We start from the raw sequence: 13,431 nt of genomic DNA, 5'->3' as shown, positions 1-13,431 counted from the left end.
CACCAAGGGGGCTAGAAACCTGGGGGCTGCCCTTACCTTTCCTCTCTCACCATGCACCTCTAATGGGTGGCTGGACTTGTGGTTGCATTTCCGTGATCTCCCAGATTTCTTCCAGTGATGGCCTTAGGTGGGCTCTTATCCTGTCTCCCAAATGGCCTCTCTGCCTTGAGTCTCACCCCATCTGCTCTCAGTCCACCCACTTAGCTATTCCAGAGACCATCTGACTCCCTGTGGACACCCCTCTGGTGGCTTCTCATCTCTATCAGAAATTGCTTTTGACCGCATGTAACAGAAATCTGGTTACGCTATTTAACCAAATAAAGGTTTATTTTTCTCATGTGATGAAAAGTACACAGATAAGCAGCCTACTTCCATTGATAACCATTGAGGGTTTCTTATGACTCTTACAGCAATGAAATGTATATTTACAGTATAAAGACATACAATTTTAAGGTTTTAATATAATTGGGTCTAAGCACAGTATTGTTTGTTTGTTTTTGTTTTCAACTGCCCAGGTGATTCTATTGTGCAGCCAGGGTTGATAAACACTACATCTAGGCCCAGTGCCTTTGATTTGCAGCTGAGGTCTAAAGAGAATTATTGAAACTGCAGTCCTAGCTACTTGGGAGGCTGAGGTTGGAGAATCGCCTAAGCCCAGTGGGGTGAGGCTGTGGCGAGTCAAGACTGCACCACCGCACTCCAGCCCGGGCAACAGAGCGACACTCCATCTAAAAAAAAAAAAAAAAAAAAAAAAAAATTTCTGGTCTACCTTTTTGCCCACCTTTTAACCACAGAGGGCCCCCAAACATGAATTTTCACTCTCAGGAAGGCTGAAATGACACATTACAAGTGGTTTAGTCATCTGCGTGTGCCGCCATCTGATCTGAGGCATCTATTCCTCCTCACCATTCCTGACAAAATTGAACTGTCTACATGCGCCACATTCTCCTCTTTCTATAATTCCTTCCTTCCTTCCCTCCCTCCTTCCTTTTCTTTCTTCTCTCTCTTTCTCTTTCTTTCTCTCTTTCTCGTTCTTTTTCTCTCTTTCTCTCTCTCTTTTTTCTTTCTGACAGGGTCTTGCCTGTTCTGCTTCTTTAAACCCCGGGTTTCAAATGCAAAGGTCCCTCTCATCTGATTACCCTATTTTATTTTATTTTAGTTAGATACTCCACGATGATGACGATGATTATTGTTGAGACAGGGTTTCATTCTGTTGCCCAGGCTGGAGTGCAATGGTGCGATCACAACTCACTGCAGCCTCAACCTCCTGGGCCCACACGATCCTCCTACCTCAGCCTCCCAAGTAGCTTGGACTACAGGGGTGTACCACTATGCCCGGCCAATTACATGTGCCAGGTTCAACCCACGTTCCAGGGTTCCAAACAACCCAGGCTCTATCATCCTGTCTTCACAAATACACCTTCATAAAGACCTGGAAGGCAGGTTCAAATGGAGAATTCTTGGACTTCTTTCAGTTCTGTGTAAAAGGGTAGCAGCGGAGAGCTGGCTGCCTGCCCGCCCCTGGCCTCTCCTCCTTTCCCCACCCCCGCTCCTTGTGGCACTGGGCAGGGCCTACGTTCAAGGCTAGCAGTGTACTCAACGAGGGACAGTCCCCGTGTGGCCTGTTCAGGATCCTATACACAGGCTCAGGGCTCTTTGGGCAGGAAATTCCAGGATCCTGGTACTCAAGTGGTGTTCTAAACAGTGGTTCTTGGCCGGGTGCGGTGGCTCACACCTGTAATCCCAGCACTTTGGGAGGCCAAGGCGGGCAGATCACTTGAGGTCAGGAGTTTGAGACCAGCCTGGCCAACATGGTGAAACCCCATCTCTACTAAAAATACAAAAAGCCAGGCATGGTGTGCACGCCTGCAGTCCCAGCTACTTGGGAGGCTGAGGCAGGAGAATCACTTGAACCCAGCAGGTGGAGGTTGCAGTGAGCCGAGATTGCACAACTGCACTCCAGCCTGGGTGACAGAGTGAGACTCCATATCAAAATAAATAAATAAATAAAACAGTGATTCTTAACTGGGAGTAATTTGGCAACGTCTGGAATTATTTTTGGTTATCCCAGCCTGGCAGGGAGGGACAGGGTATTACTGGCATCTAGTGAGTAGGGGCTAGGGATTCTACTAAACATCCTACAGTGTACAGGACAGCCTCCACAGCAAAGAATTGTCTGGCCCAAAATGTCCATAGTGCCCAGATTCGATGCCCTGCATTAGGAAGACACAAATACTCTTAAATGTCACAGAGTTAAATTCCTTACCGCTGTTCTAGGAGAGATGATATTCTTGGGGGGAGCATCTTCTTGGCTTCAACACATTCTTTTCTCCATGGGAGATGATGCCAGAAGAGGGACAGAACAGGGCCCGGTAAAGTATGGGGCCCGGGGCCGGGGACCCCCTTGTTCAGGTGTGAGGACCGTCCTAGGAAAGCATCACCCAGGCATCATTAGACCGTCTCAAAAGAAGAGTAATTCACTGTCCCAAAGCAGCTCTCTCGTGTCTGTGGGCGGCTCCCTTGGCAAGTTCACAATCAACTGAAATCTGCCGAACTTCCTGGAACCCAAAGAAACTTCAGCCTTGGGCAAAGGCCGTTTGGCCAGCATTTGCACTGTTTATGCAACCGTTTAGAATATACGAATTATCTGGAGACTACTACTAAATACAACAGGCAAAACTGCAAATATGTATACTTCCTAGAGGATGATAAAAAATGTGAATTGTGTTTCTCTGATAGAGGATGCATTAGAGTCTGAGGGTCTAAATAGCGTAAATAATAAATAAATAGATAGTACTGTAACTCCAAACGAGGCTGGAATAGCTTCTACTGTTGTTTCACACTGGACTTCAATTAAGTCTCAGTATTTTGCCATGCTCAATATTAAATACTAGGTTGGACGTGGTGGCTCATGTCTGTAATTCCAGCACTTTGGGAGGCCGAGATGGGTAGACGGCTGGCTTGAGATCAGGAGTTTGAAACCAGCCTGGGCAACACGGTAAAACCCCATCTGTACCCAAAATACAAAAATCAGCCAGGTGTGGTGGTGGCACATGCCTGTGGTCCCAGGTACTTGGGAGGCTGAGGCAGGAGGATGGCTTGAACCCAGGAGGTCGAGGCTGCAGTGAGCTATGACCGTGCCACTGCACTCCAGCCAGAGTGACAGAGCAAGACGCTGTCTCAAAAATCAAATAAACAACCCCCTCGCCCCAGACAAAAGTAGTTTGCACTATTTTCTCATTTCATAATATGTTTTTGAAATATTTCCCTTGAAAGGCAAGTCATATTTATCATTCCTGTTGTATGGAGGCATCATAAACTATTTCACCATTCTACCCTCCTTGAGTGTTGTGGCCTTGGGACCAGACACAAACGCAGGAGATGCCTAGAAGCCAACTAGTTGCCGTTTGGTTATCTGTAGGGTTGTGGCCTTGCCAAACAGGAAAAATATAAAAAGAACACCGAATTCTGCCAACCAAATAAGAAACTCTATACTAAGGACTAAGAAAATTGCAGGGGAAGAAAAGGTGAGGCCCCGGGTTGAGGTGTAGCGACTTTCTATACCCTCAGAAAACTAAAAAACAAGACAAAAAAATGAAAACTACAAAAGCATCCATCTTGGGGCGTCCCAATTTCTGAGTAACAAATGAGACGATGTGGCCAAAGTCAGCCATAACTAATGACATTTCTAGACAAAGTGACTTCAGATTTTCAAGGCGTACCCTGTTTACATCATTTTGCCAATTTCGCGTCCTGCAACCGGCGGGCCACGCCCCCGTGAAAAGAAGGTTGTGTTTTCTCCACATTGCGGGGTTCTGGACCTTTCCGGGCTGCGAGGTGGGGGCAGTCTCCGGCGCACGCGGCCGCTTGGCCCCGCCCCCAGACATTCCCGGCCACTCGCGGCCCGAGGCTGCCTCAGGGGGCGGGCTGAGCGCGTGCGCCGCGAGTGCTTTGGGGCCAGAGTGGGCGAGGCGCGGAGGTCCGGCCTATAAAGTAGTCGCGGCGCCCTGGTGGTGGTTTGCGGCGTAGTCTCCTGCAGCGTCTGAGGTTTCTCTTGCAGTCCTCGGAACCAGGACCCCGGCGTGGCCTAGCGAGTCATGGCGATGAAGGCCGTGTGCGTGCTGAAGGGCGACAGCCCAGTGCAGGGCATCATCAATTTCGAGCAGAAGGCAAGGGCCGGGATGGAGGCTTGTTTGCGAGGCCGCTCCCGCCCGCTAGTCCCCCCGCGCAGCTTTGCTAGGAGCGGGTCGCCCGCCAGGCCTCGGGGCCGCCCTGGTCCGGCGCCCGGCCCCGACCCGTGCCGCCCGGTCGGTGCCTTCGCCCCCGGCGGTGCGGTGCCCAAGTGCTGAGTCACCGAGCGGGCCCGGTCGCGGGGTGTGGGACCGAGGCCGCCGCGGGGCTGGGCCTGCGCGTGGCGGGAAGGCGGGCCGGGGAGGGGTAGGGGCGGGGGCGGGCGTGCTGCCCTCGTTGGTCCGTGGGCCGCCGCCGCGGGGTCTGTCGTGGTGCTTGGAGCGGCTGTGCGAGTCCCTTGCTTGGCCGTGTTCTCGTTCCTGATGGTCCCGCGGACACCGAGTGGCGCAGTGCCAGGCCCGGCCCGGGGATGGCGACTGCGCCTGGGCCCGCCTGGTGTCTTCGCATCCCTCTCCGCTTTCTGGCTTCAGCGCTCTAGGTCAGGGAGTCTTCGCTTTTGTACAGCTCTAAGGCTAAGAATGGATTTCATATTTTTAAAAGGCTTTGGAAAACAAAAATACGCAACAGAGACGGTTTGTGTGACACTTTGCAGGGAAGTTTGCTGGCCTCTGTTCTAGGTCATGGTTGGGCTGCAAGGGCAGAGAAGGTAGTCTTGGATAGAGGTCCTTTTCCTCCTCCTAAGCTCCGAGAGCCAGAGGTTTAACTGACCCTTTTGGGGATTTTTGAGGGCAGTGATTCTTAACTTTGGGTGCACAGTTAGCTTATTTGAAGATCTTAATAAAAATACACCAGAGCCCAATCTCAGACCAATTACATCAAAACCTGTCCTAGTGCAGGGTGAGTACTGCTGTTTTTTAAAAGTTTCCAAAAGTGATTTTGATGTGCACCTACGATTGAGAACTGTTGTTTGAGGACAGTGGGTGGGGCTTCGGATTTGGAAATTAGAAGACCTGGAGTTTCCATGACACCGAATTGGCACTTAATAACTGTTGTCGGAACATTTCTTAAGCCACATTTTCTGTAAAGTGGCTTTAAAATTGCTCTGCCAGTAGGCAGGTTGCTAAGATGGTCAGAGACAAACTTCTGAACGACTCTTGTAAAATATACAGAAATATTTTCAGAACTGTTATCAGTAAAATTACAAAACATGTTGCAAGGGAGGTGCTTGTGATAACACTGTCGCCAGAACCTTAGTGAAGTTACCAACTGGTGGAAAATTGTCTCTTGTACTCGGCTTAAAAATCATGAGGGAACATTTACTATATGAATGAGATTCAGTCTTTAAAGGGGTTTACAGAAACGTGAGAGGACAGGAACAGTTAGTCTGTGTAAATGTCCGAAATGTATGTGAGGGAGATACATGAGTTTAGCTTTTTTCTTTAATAGGTCTCCAGATTTTCTGGAAAAGGTTCTTTGGCGTTTGACTCCGTTTTGCTGTTTCATTTGTCAGACTTCTTTTTGTCCCTTTTTACTTCTCCCCACATAATTCACCAGTACTAGTGTTTTGTTTTTGAGACCGAGTCTCGCTCTGTCGCCCAGGCTGGAGTGCGGTGGCGCGATCTCGGCTTACTGCAACCTCCGCCTCCCAGGTTCAAGCAATTCTCCTGCCTCAGCTTCCCGGGTAGCTGGGACTACACGCGCGCGCCGCCACGCCTGGCCAATTTTTTATATTTTAGTAGAGACGGGGTTTCACCATGTTGGCCAGGATGGTCTCGATCTCTTGACCTCGTGATCCACCCGCCTCGGCCTCCCAAAGTGCTGGGATTACAGGCGTGAGCCACCGCGCCTGGCCACTAGTGCTAGTCTTAAGACGCCTCTGAGGAATCCCTTCTCCCTGGCCTTTGAGAATCCATGCATGAACCCAGGTTTCTGTCATTTTCCACCTTCCCTGAGCAGCTTGCGTAGTTCCTTCTTTTAAGCGCCTGACTTCGTTTTGTTTGGTGCCCGTTGTACCTGAGAATGAGCCTTGGATAGTGGAGCATTCCAGCTTTCTAGATACGCAGAGATAATAAGTTGGCTATAAACTACTTGACTTGGCCTATTCCGTGTTTAAAATCTTGGACTTGTTGCTAGTTTTTACAAATCAGAATTTTTCACCTATTAGTCCAGTTTTCCTAGCTTCTCTTGAAGAATTTTTGGAGCTCTCTTCGCCCTGAGCCTTCGTTAGCCCAGGACAGTACTGCTGTAGCAGTTCATATATTTTTTCGCTTCCCAGGCCTGTGTTACTTAAGTTCATAGCCTGGTCCCTGTAGGGTTGTACCCAAGCACAGCAACTTATATGTCCCGAATATATTACCGGTTAAATGGAGGTTTCAAAGAACCTGCTGTTTTTGGCCCTGTGCTCTTGATAAGAGTGTTTGAGGGACAACTTTCACATTTGAGTTTTTCCAAAATTAAAGGTTGTGGAAGAGTCACAGTATCTATTGTCGAAAAGAATTTAAAAAGGCAGCAATTGCCAGAATACTTCATTTGAGCAATGGTATTTTCCAGTGGAAAGTCACATCTTAAGGGTTAATGCCCCTTAACTGTTGGCCCTATTTGAAAACAAATCAAGCTAAAAGCAAGAGACACTAACATGTATGACGGTGTGGTGTGGATGTTGTGTTTATTTTAGTCCTGAGATCTAGTTGTAACTTCCTTGATTTCTGTATATAGCCACGGAGCACCATTACCGAGCACCATTACCTGAATGCTCGTACTGCTTACTTTCATTTTGGTAGCGTGGAAAGGTTACCTAGGTTTCAGTGCTTGAAAAGATTTCAGAAAACAGTAGTACCTCTGGTTAGACTAGAATCAGCCCTCTCCCGGGGGCAGTGGAATAGAATATTTTCTGACTGCTAATTAAAAATACCTGTGATAGCCAGGCGCGGTGGCTCTCGCCTGTAATCCCAGCACTTTGGGAGGCAGAGACAGGTGGATCACGAGGTCAGGAGATCAAGACCATCCTGGCTAACACGGTGAAACCCCGTCTCTACTAAAAATGCAAAAAAATTAGCCGGGTGTGGTTAATTCTACAGGTGGGCGCCTGTAGTCCCAGCTACTCAGTAGGCTAAGGCGGGAGAATGGCATGAACCTGGGAGGCAGAGCTTGCAGTGAGCCGAAATCATGCCACTGCACTCCAGCCTGGGCCACAGAGTGAGACTCCGTCTCAAAAAAAAAAACAAAAAACAAAACTATGATGGACACTTAAAAACACAGTGGGGAGTGGAGAGCAGGGGTCCTAGGGTAGCTTGTTGGACATTTCCAGGGTGCCTTTTTCTTTTTTTTTCAAGTCAAGTGAGTATGCCATATGGAAGAGGGTCTATGTGGAGAAAAAGCAAGGGGCTTCAGAGTGTATGATGAGACAAACACCTTTTGGGTTAAAAAGGCTGAGGCAGGAGAATGGCGTGAACCCGGGAGGCGGAGCTTGCAGTGAGCTGAGATCATGCCACTGCACTCCAACCTGGGCGACAGAGCGAGACTCCGTCTCAAAATAAAAAGGTTTACATGTACATGTATATTCAACATGTACAAATATGACCTATTCAAAAGTATTTATTACATAAATGGGTACTTATATTACCTAATTACTGTAATAGTCAAAGCCTATGAAGTATCTAACTCTGATGTGTAGGTACTCACGTTGCTTGCCACTCTATTCGGTGCTTTTTATGTTATTTAATCACGAAGCCTGGCCACAGGGCGCTTGTGCATTGAGTGTGGGAACAAGATTACCATCTCCCTTTTGAAGACACGGGCCTAGAGCAGTTAAGCAGCTTGCTGGAGGTTCACTGGCTAGAAAGTGGTCGGCCTGGGATTTGGACACAGATTTTTCCACTCTCAAGTCTGGCTGCTTTTTACTTTACTGTGAGGGGTAAAGGTAAATCAGCTGTTTTCTTTGTTCAGAAACTCTCTCCAACTTTGCACTTTAATTAAAGGAAAGTAATGGACCAGTGAAGGTGTACGGAAGGATTACAGGACTGACTGAAGGCCTGCATGGATTCCATGTTCATCAGTTTGGAGATAATACGCAAGGTGGGTGTTGTGCTGTGCTGGTGACCCATACTTGTTCAACCTAGTTAGATAAACAGTAGAGTAGCCCCTAAACGTTAAAACCCCTCAACTTGTTTTTGTTTTTGAGAAAGGGTCTTGCTCTGTCGCCCAGGCTGGAGTGCAGTGGTGCTGAGCGATCACGGCTCCCCTTAGCCAGGACCTCCCAGGCTCCAGTGATCCTCATGCCTTGGCCCGTAGCTGGGACTACAGGCACACACCACCACGCCTGGCTAATTTTTGTATTTTTTTCTAGAGGTGGGGTTTCATCATGTTGCCCAGGCTGGTCTTGAACGGCTGGGCTCAAGTGGTCTATCCTCCTTGACCTCCCAAAGTGCTGGGATTACAGGTGTGAGCCACTGTGCCTGGCAAAACCCTCAACTTTTCTTTAAAAGAGAGGTCAACTTTATTGTATATAAGCACTGTGCTAAAATTGCAGAAACTGGGACCATATCTTGGTTTTTGTAATAATGCCAGCAGAGTACACACAAGAAGAAAAGTAACTGCACTAGATTGTGAAGACTGGGGTGGACCTGCTTCTGAACGTCCAGTGCCCTTTGTCTTAAGATTTGGTGTAGTATATCTTCAGAAACCAAAAAAAGAGAAGTCAAGTTAAAATAACTTTGAAGATCAACCTGAAGATTAGCCACAAAACTGGTCTTTGATACCTAGGTGTGGAAAAGAGAGAAAGAGTTGATGTTTTGTCTTACAGCATCATTGTAGAAGAGGGTGGTTGTTTTTTTTTGTTTGTTTTTTGTTTTTTTGAGTCGGAGTCTTGCTCTGTCGCCCAGGCTGGAGTGCAGTGGCGCGATCTTGGCTCACTGCAAGCTCTGCCTCCCAGGTTCATGCCATTCTCCTGCCTCAGTCTCCTGAGTAGCTGGGACTACAGGCGCCTACCATCAGGCCCGGCTAATTTTTTGTATTTTTCATAGAGACGGGGTTTCACTGTGTTAGCCAAGATGGTCTCTCTCCTGACCTGGTGATCCGCCCGTCTCGGCCTCCCAAAGTGCTGGGATTACAGGCATGAGCCACCGCGCCCAGCCAGAAGAGGGTGTTTTTTAAAGAAGGCAAATAGGAAATAAAAACTTTGGCTCTTAACTTTTGTAATGATCCCAGGTGTTTGAGCTGGGGGTTGAGGGTGGGTGCCTCAAGCAAAGGGGCTGCATTTATTTGCATAATGCCATGTAAGAGTAGCTCTACACCCCAAACACAGGCTCCTTAGTGGGACCAAAGTATGATACAAACTGAAGATGGAATGCAGAGGATTATTGGTACTTTGGAATATGCTTAAAAATTTTTTTTTAAAGTATTTTTAAAAAATCAGGCAGCTCCTGAACCAGAGTAGGTTCAGAGAAACTGCCAAGTTTTATTTTCTTAATTTGGGATTGGAAGCAAGTTAACAAAAGTTTATGAGTTAAGTTGCATTTAGTGATCTTTTGCCATATTTGAGTAATAATCTGATTTTTTTGTTTATAGGTTTCTTCTTAAATTAGCTTTGTTCATCTTGCTAATTGAGTTTCAAATAGTGATTTGTAATAATCAGATTTGATCCGTTTCTGTAATTGCTGAAATTCCCGAGTTGGTTTTTGGCTTTACTGCCTCTGGTTTGGGAGGTGATTGCTCTGCTGCTTCCTGTAACTTGCCTGCCTTTCTCCCTGTGTGGGACTCCTGTGGGTGAGAGCGCTGCTGAAGACAGCCGTGTTATGAAAGGGCCTCCTGTGCTGTCGAGGTTGTGCTTTGTGAATGTCATCCCCTGGTGCACAGGAGCACCTTCTACACAGGATACAGTCGGAATGCCGCCCCCTCAAGTTGTGTAAGGCAGCAGCCTTGGCCCTTGCACATAAGTTGCTGTTGAATATTCTGCCTGCACCAAGTAAAGGGCACAGATAGAACTGCTTGGCAGTATGTTGCTGGGGAGATGAGTTTTTTGTAAAGTACACTACGTTCTTAAGAATTTGGATCATAACCATGGGATTTTAATAATAGAAAAACTGTTGAAGATCAGTCTGGTCCCTTATTTTACAGTGAAGAAGCCAAAGCCCAGAGAAGGGTGTTAACTTTACAAGTGTCAGACAGTAGTTAGAACTTTTTTTTTCTTTTGAGACGGGATCTTGCTTTGTTGCCCAGGCTGGAGTGCAGTGGTGCGATCTCAGCTCACTGCAACCTCTGCCTCCCAGGTTCAAGCGATTCTCCTGCCTCAGCCTACCAAGTGGCTGGGACTGTAGGTGCGCACCACCACGCCTAGCTAATTTTTGTATTTTTTTCAGTAGAGACAGGGTTTTGCTATGTTGGCCAGGCTGGTCTCAAACTCCTGACCTCAGATGATCCAGCCACCTCAGCTTCCCAAAGTGCTGGCATTCCAGGTGTTAGCCACCATGCCCGGCCATAGACTTGTTTCTGTTCCCGTCTCACTGTGCCTGTACCAAGGTGTTGCTTATCCCAGAAGTCGTGATGCAGGTCAGCACTTTCTCCATGGGAAGTTTTAGCAGTGTTTCTTTTTAGAATGTATTTGGGAACTTTAATTCATAATTTAGCTTTTTTTTTTTTTTCTTGTAAATAGGCTGTACCAGTGCAGGTCCTCACTTTAATCCTCTATCCAGAAAACACGGTGGGCCAAAGGATGAAGAGAGGTAACAAGATGCTTAACTCTTGTAATAATGGCGATAGCTTTCTGGAGTTCATATGGTATACTACTTGTAAATATGTGCTAAGATAATTCCGTGTTTCCTCCCCCCTTTGCTTTTGAACTTGCTGACTCATCTAAACCCCTGCTCCCAAATGCTGGAATGCTTTTACTTCCTGGGCTTAAAGGAATTGACAAATGGGGACACTTAAAACGATCTGGTTTTGTAGCATTTATTGAATATAGAACTAATACAAGTGCCAAAGGGGAACTAATACAGGAAATGTCATGAATAACAGTACTGTCAACCACTAGCAAAATCAATCATCATTGTGAAACATAGGAAGCTTCTGTAGATTAAAAAAAAAAATTGATATTGAAAACTAGTCGAGACTCTATTTGTATGTGTATGTTTTCTGAAAGCCTTTCAGGAAAATATTAAATATAAGGACAAGATTTTTATATCAGAGGCCTTGGGACATAGCTTTGTTAGCTGCCAGTAATTAACAGGCATCACAGTAACTGAGAGTTTATCCTTTGGTACTTCTGAAATCAGGTGCACCCCCATCTTTCTTGCCAGAGCATTAGTTTGTAGATGTGAAGCCTTGTTTGAAGAGCTGTATTTAGAATGCCTAGCTCCTTGTTTGCAAATTTGTGTCTACTCAGTCAAATTTTAATTTAGCTCATGAACTACCTTGATGTTTAGTGGAATCAGCCCTAATCCATCTGATGCTTTTTCATTATTAGGCATGTTGGAGACTTGGGCAATGTGACTGCTGACAAAGATGGTGTGGCCAAAGTGTCTATTGAGGATTCTGTGATCTCACTCTCAGGAGACCATTCCATCATTGGCCGCACATTGGTGGTAAGTTTTCATAAAAGGATATGCATGAAACTTCTTCTAACATACAGTCATGTATCTTTTCACTTTATGATTGTTAGTCGTGGTTTCTAAAGATCCAGATAAACTGTACTTGCAGTTCAAATTAGGAAAAGCAATTTTATTGGACAATTATGGTGAAAATGAATTATTTTATCTAGGTCAGTTAAGAACACTGTTCTGCTAAGATGCAGTAAAAAGCAGGTTACATTTGACCATATTGGATCTGAGTTTGGAAAACAGAAGTAGTCTTTTAGTTTTAAAATGGCCAGATTTTCTTGCCAGGATTGGGTTTCTCACTTGTTAAACAGAACATTTTGTTAAGTTTAAAACCTGGGATGGACTCGAGTATTCATGTTCATTCAGGACTGCAGGTTATCATGACTTGTTTAACTTGTGGGAAGCTGTTGCCCCGTTATCCTGGGGAACTGCATCTGGTTCATGCAAAACACCAAGTATAGATAGGCTTTTACCTCCCCTTGAGGGCATTAACATTCAGTAATCACTTCCATTCCGTTAACCCTTTATTTTTATGGTTTTCTTGAGCCATAGTTGTAAAGCAGAAAAGTCATTTATAAAGGTTTGTTGGAACAAAATTCAAAATATTGTTGCTAAAGTATTAAGATTTTTTAGGATTATATCTTACTTATAGGCCTGTCATTCATTTGGCATGAAATTTTGAGTTTTATTCACTTTCACTTTCCTTTTTTTCCAAAGCAATTAAAAAAATTGCCAAAGTAAGAGTGACTGCTGAACTAAGGTTACTGTAACCTATCACGGAGGATTAAGGGTAGCCTGTGGTGGTCTACAACAGTTATTTGGGTTTTAGTATTTCATTTAGACATAGCAAGTTACCTAATGTTTAAAGATAATGTCTTTGCAACATCAAGAAAAAGCTTTGAGTAGTAGTTTCTACTTTTAAACTAAGTATTAGTATATCGCTCTACTAGGACTGTTATTTTTCTAATATTATGAGGTTCTTAAACATCTTTTGGGTATTGTTGGGAGGAGGTAGTGATTACTTGACAGCCCAAAGTTATCTTCTTAAAATTTTTTACAGGTCCATGAAAAAGCAGATGACTTGGGCAAAGGTGGAAATGAAGAAAGTACAAAGACAGGAAATGCTGGAAGTCGTTTGGCTTGTGGTGTAATTGGGATCGCCCAATAAACATTCCCTTGGATGTAGTCTGAGGCCCCTTAACTCATCTGCTATCCTGCTAGCTGTAGAAATGTATCCTGATAAACATTAAACACTCACTGTAATCTGAAAAGTGTAATTGTGTGACTTTTTCAAAGTTGCTTTAAAGTACCTGTAGTGAGAAACTGGTTTATGATCACTTGGAAGATTTGTATAGTTTTATAAAATTCAATTAAAATGTGTTTCAATGACCTGTATTTTGCCAGACTTAATCACAGATGGGTATTAAACTTGTCAGAATTTCTTCAATTGTCATTCAAGCCTGTGAATAAAAACCCTGTATGGCACTTATTATGAGGCTATTAAAAGAATCCAAATTCAAACTAAATTAGCTCTGCTACTTATTTATATGAACAGCTTCAGTGGAACAGATTTAGTAATACTAACAGTGATAGCATTTTATTTTGAAAGTGTTTTGAGACCATCAAAATGCATACTTTAAAACAGCAGGTCTTTTAGCTAAAACTAACATAATTCTGCTTAGACAAATAGGCTGTCCTTTGAAAGCTT

The 13,431-nt window shown here is 45.2% G+C and overlaps 1 protein-coding gene and 1 non-coding gene across 2 annotated transcripts; both read left to right on the top strand.

Annotated features, from left to right (window-relative positions):
- Nucleotides 1-3,890: 3,890 nt before the first annotated feature.
- SOD1 (superoxide dismutase 1) lies at nucleotides 3,891-13,249 on the top strand. The gene is made up of 5 exons (XM_055279478.2): nucleotides 3,891-4,169; nucleotides 8,109-8,205; nucleotides 10,781-10,850; nucleotides 11,591-11,708; nucleotides 12,784-13,249. Exons 1-5 carry the CDS (start codon nucleotides 4,098-4,100, stop codon nucleotides 12,889-12,891), a joined length of 465 nt encoding a protein of 154 aa, XP_055135453.1. The 5' UTR covers nucleotides 3,891-4,097; the 3' UTR covers nucleotides 12,892-13,249.
- Nucleotides 8,624-8,803, top strand: LOC129483817 (small nucleolar RNA SNORA81). The gene has a single exon (XR_008658305.1). It is a non-coding gene; the product is annotated as a small nucleolar RNA SNORA81 (small nucleolar RNA).
- Nucleotides 13,250-13,431: the final 182 nt, after the last annotated feature.

This window comes from Symphalangus syndactylus, chromosome 5 (assembly GCF_028878055.3).
Source record: "Symphalangus syndactylus isolate Jambi chromosome 5, NHGRI_mSymSyn1-v2.1_pri, whole genome shotgun sequence".
Classification (NCBI taxonomy): domain Eukaryota; kingdom Metazoa; phylum Chordata; class Mammalia; order Primates; family Hylobatidae; genus Symphalangus; species Symphalangus syndactylus.
Note: the sequence above shows the minus strand (reverse complement) of the source record. Positions and strands in the feature narration are given on the sequence as shown.

Bases quoted from the DNA above. Each gene is read 5' to 3' on its own strand.
- SOD1 (XM_055279478.2), top strand. From the start codon at position 4,098: ATGGCGATGAAGGCCGTGTGCGTGCTGAAGGGCGACAGCCCAGTGCAG. The intron at 8,206-10,780 runs GTGGGTGTTGTG...TCTTGTAAATAG, and splicing joins GTTTGGAGATAATACGCAAG to GCTGTACCAGTGCAGGTCCT. The intron at 11,709-12,783 runs GTAAGTTTTCAT...AATTTTTTACAG, and splicing joins TCATTGGCCGCACATTGGTG to GTCCATGAAAAAGCAGATGA.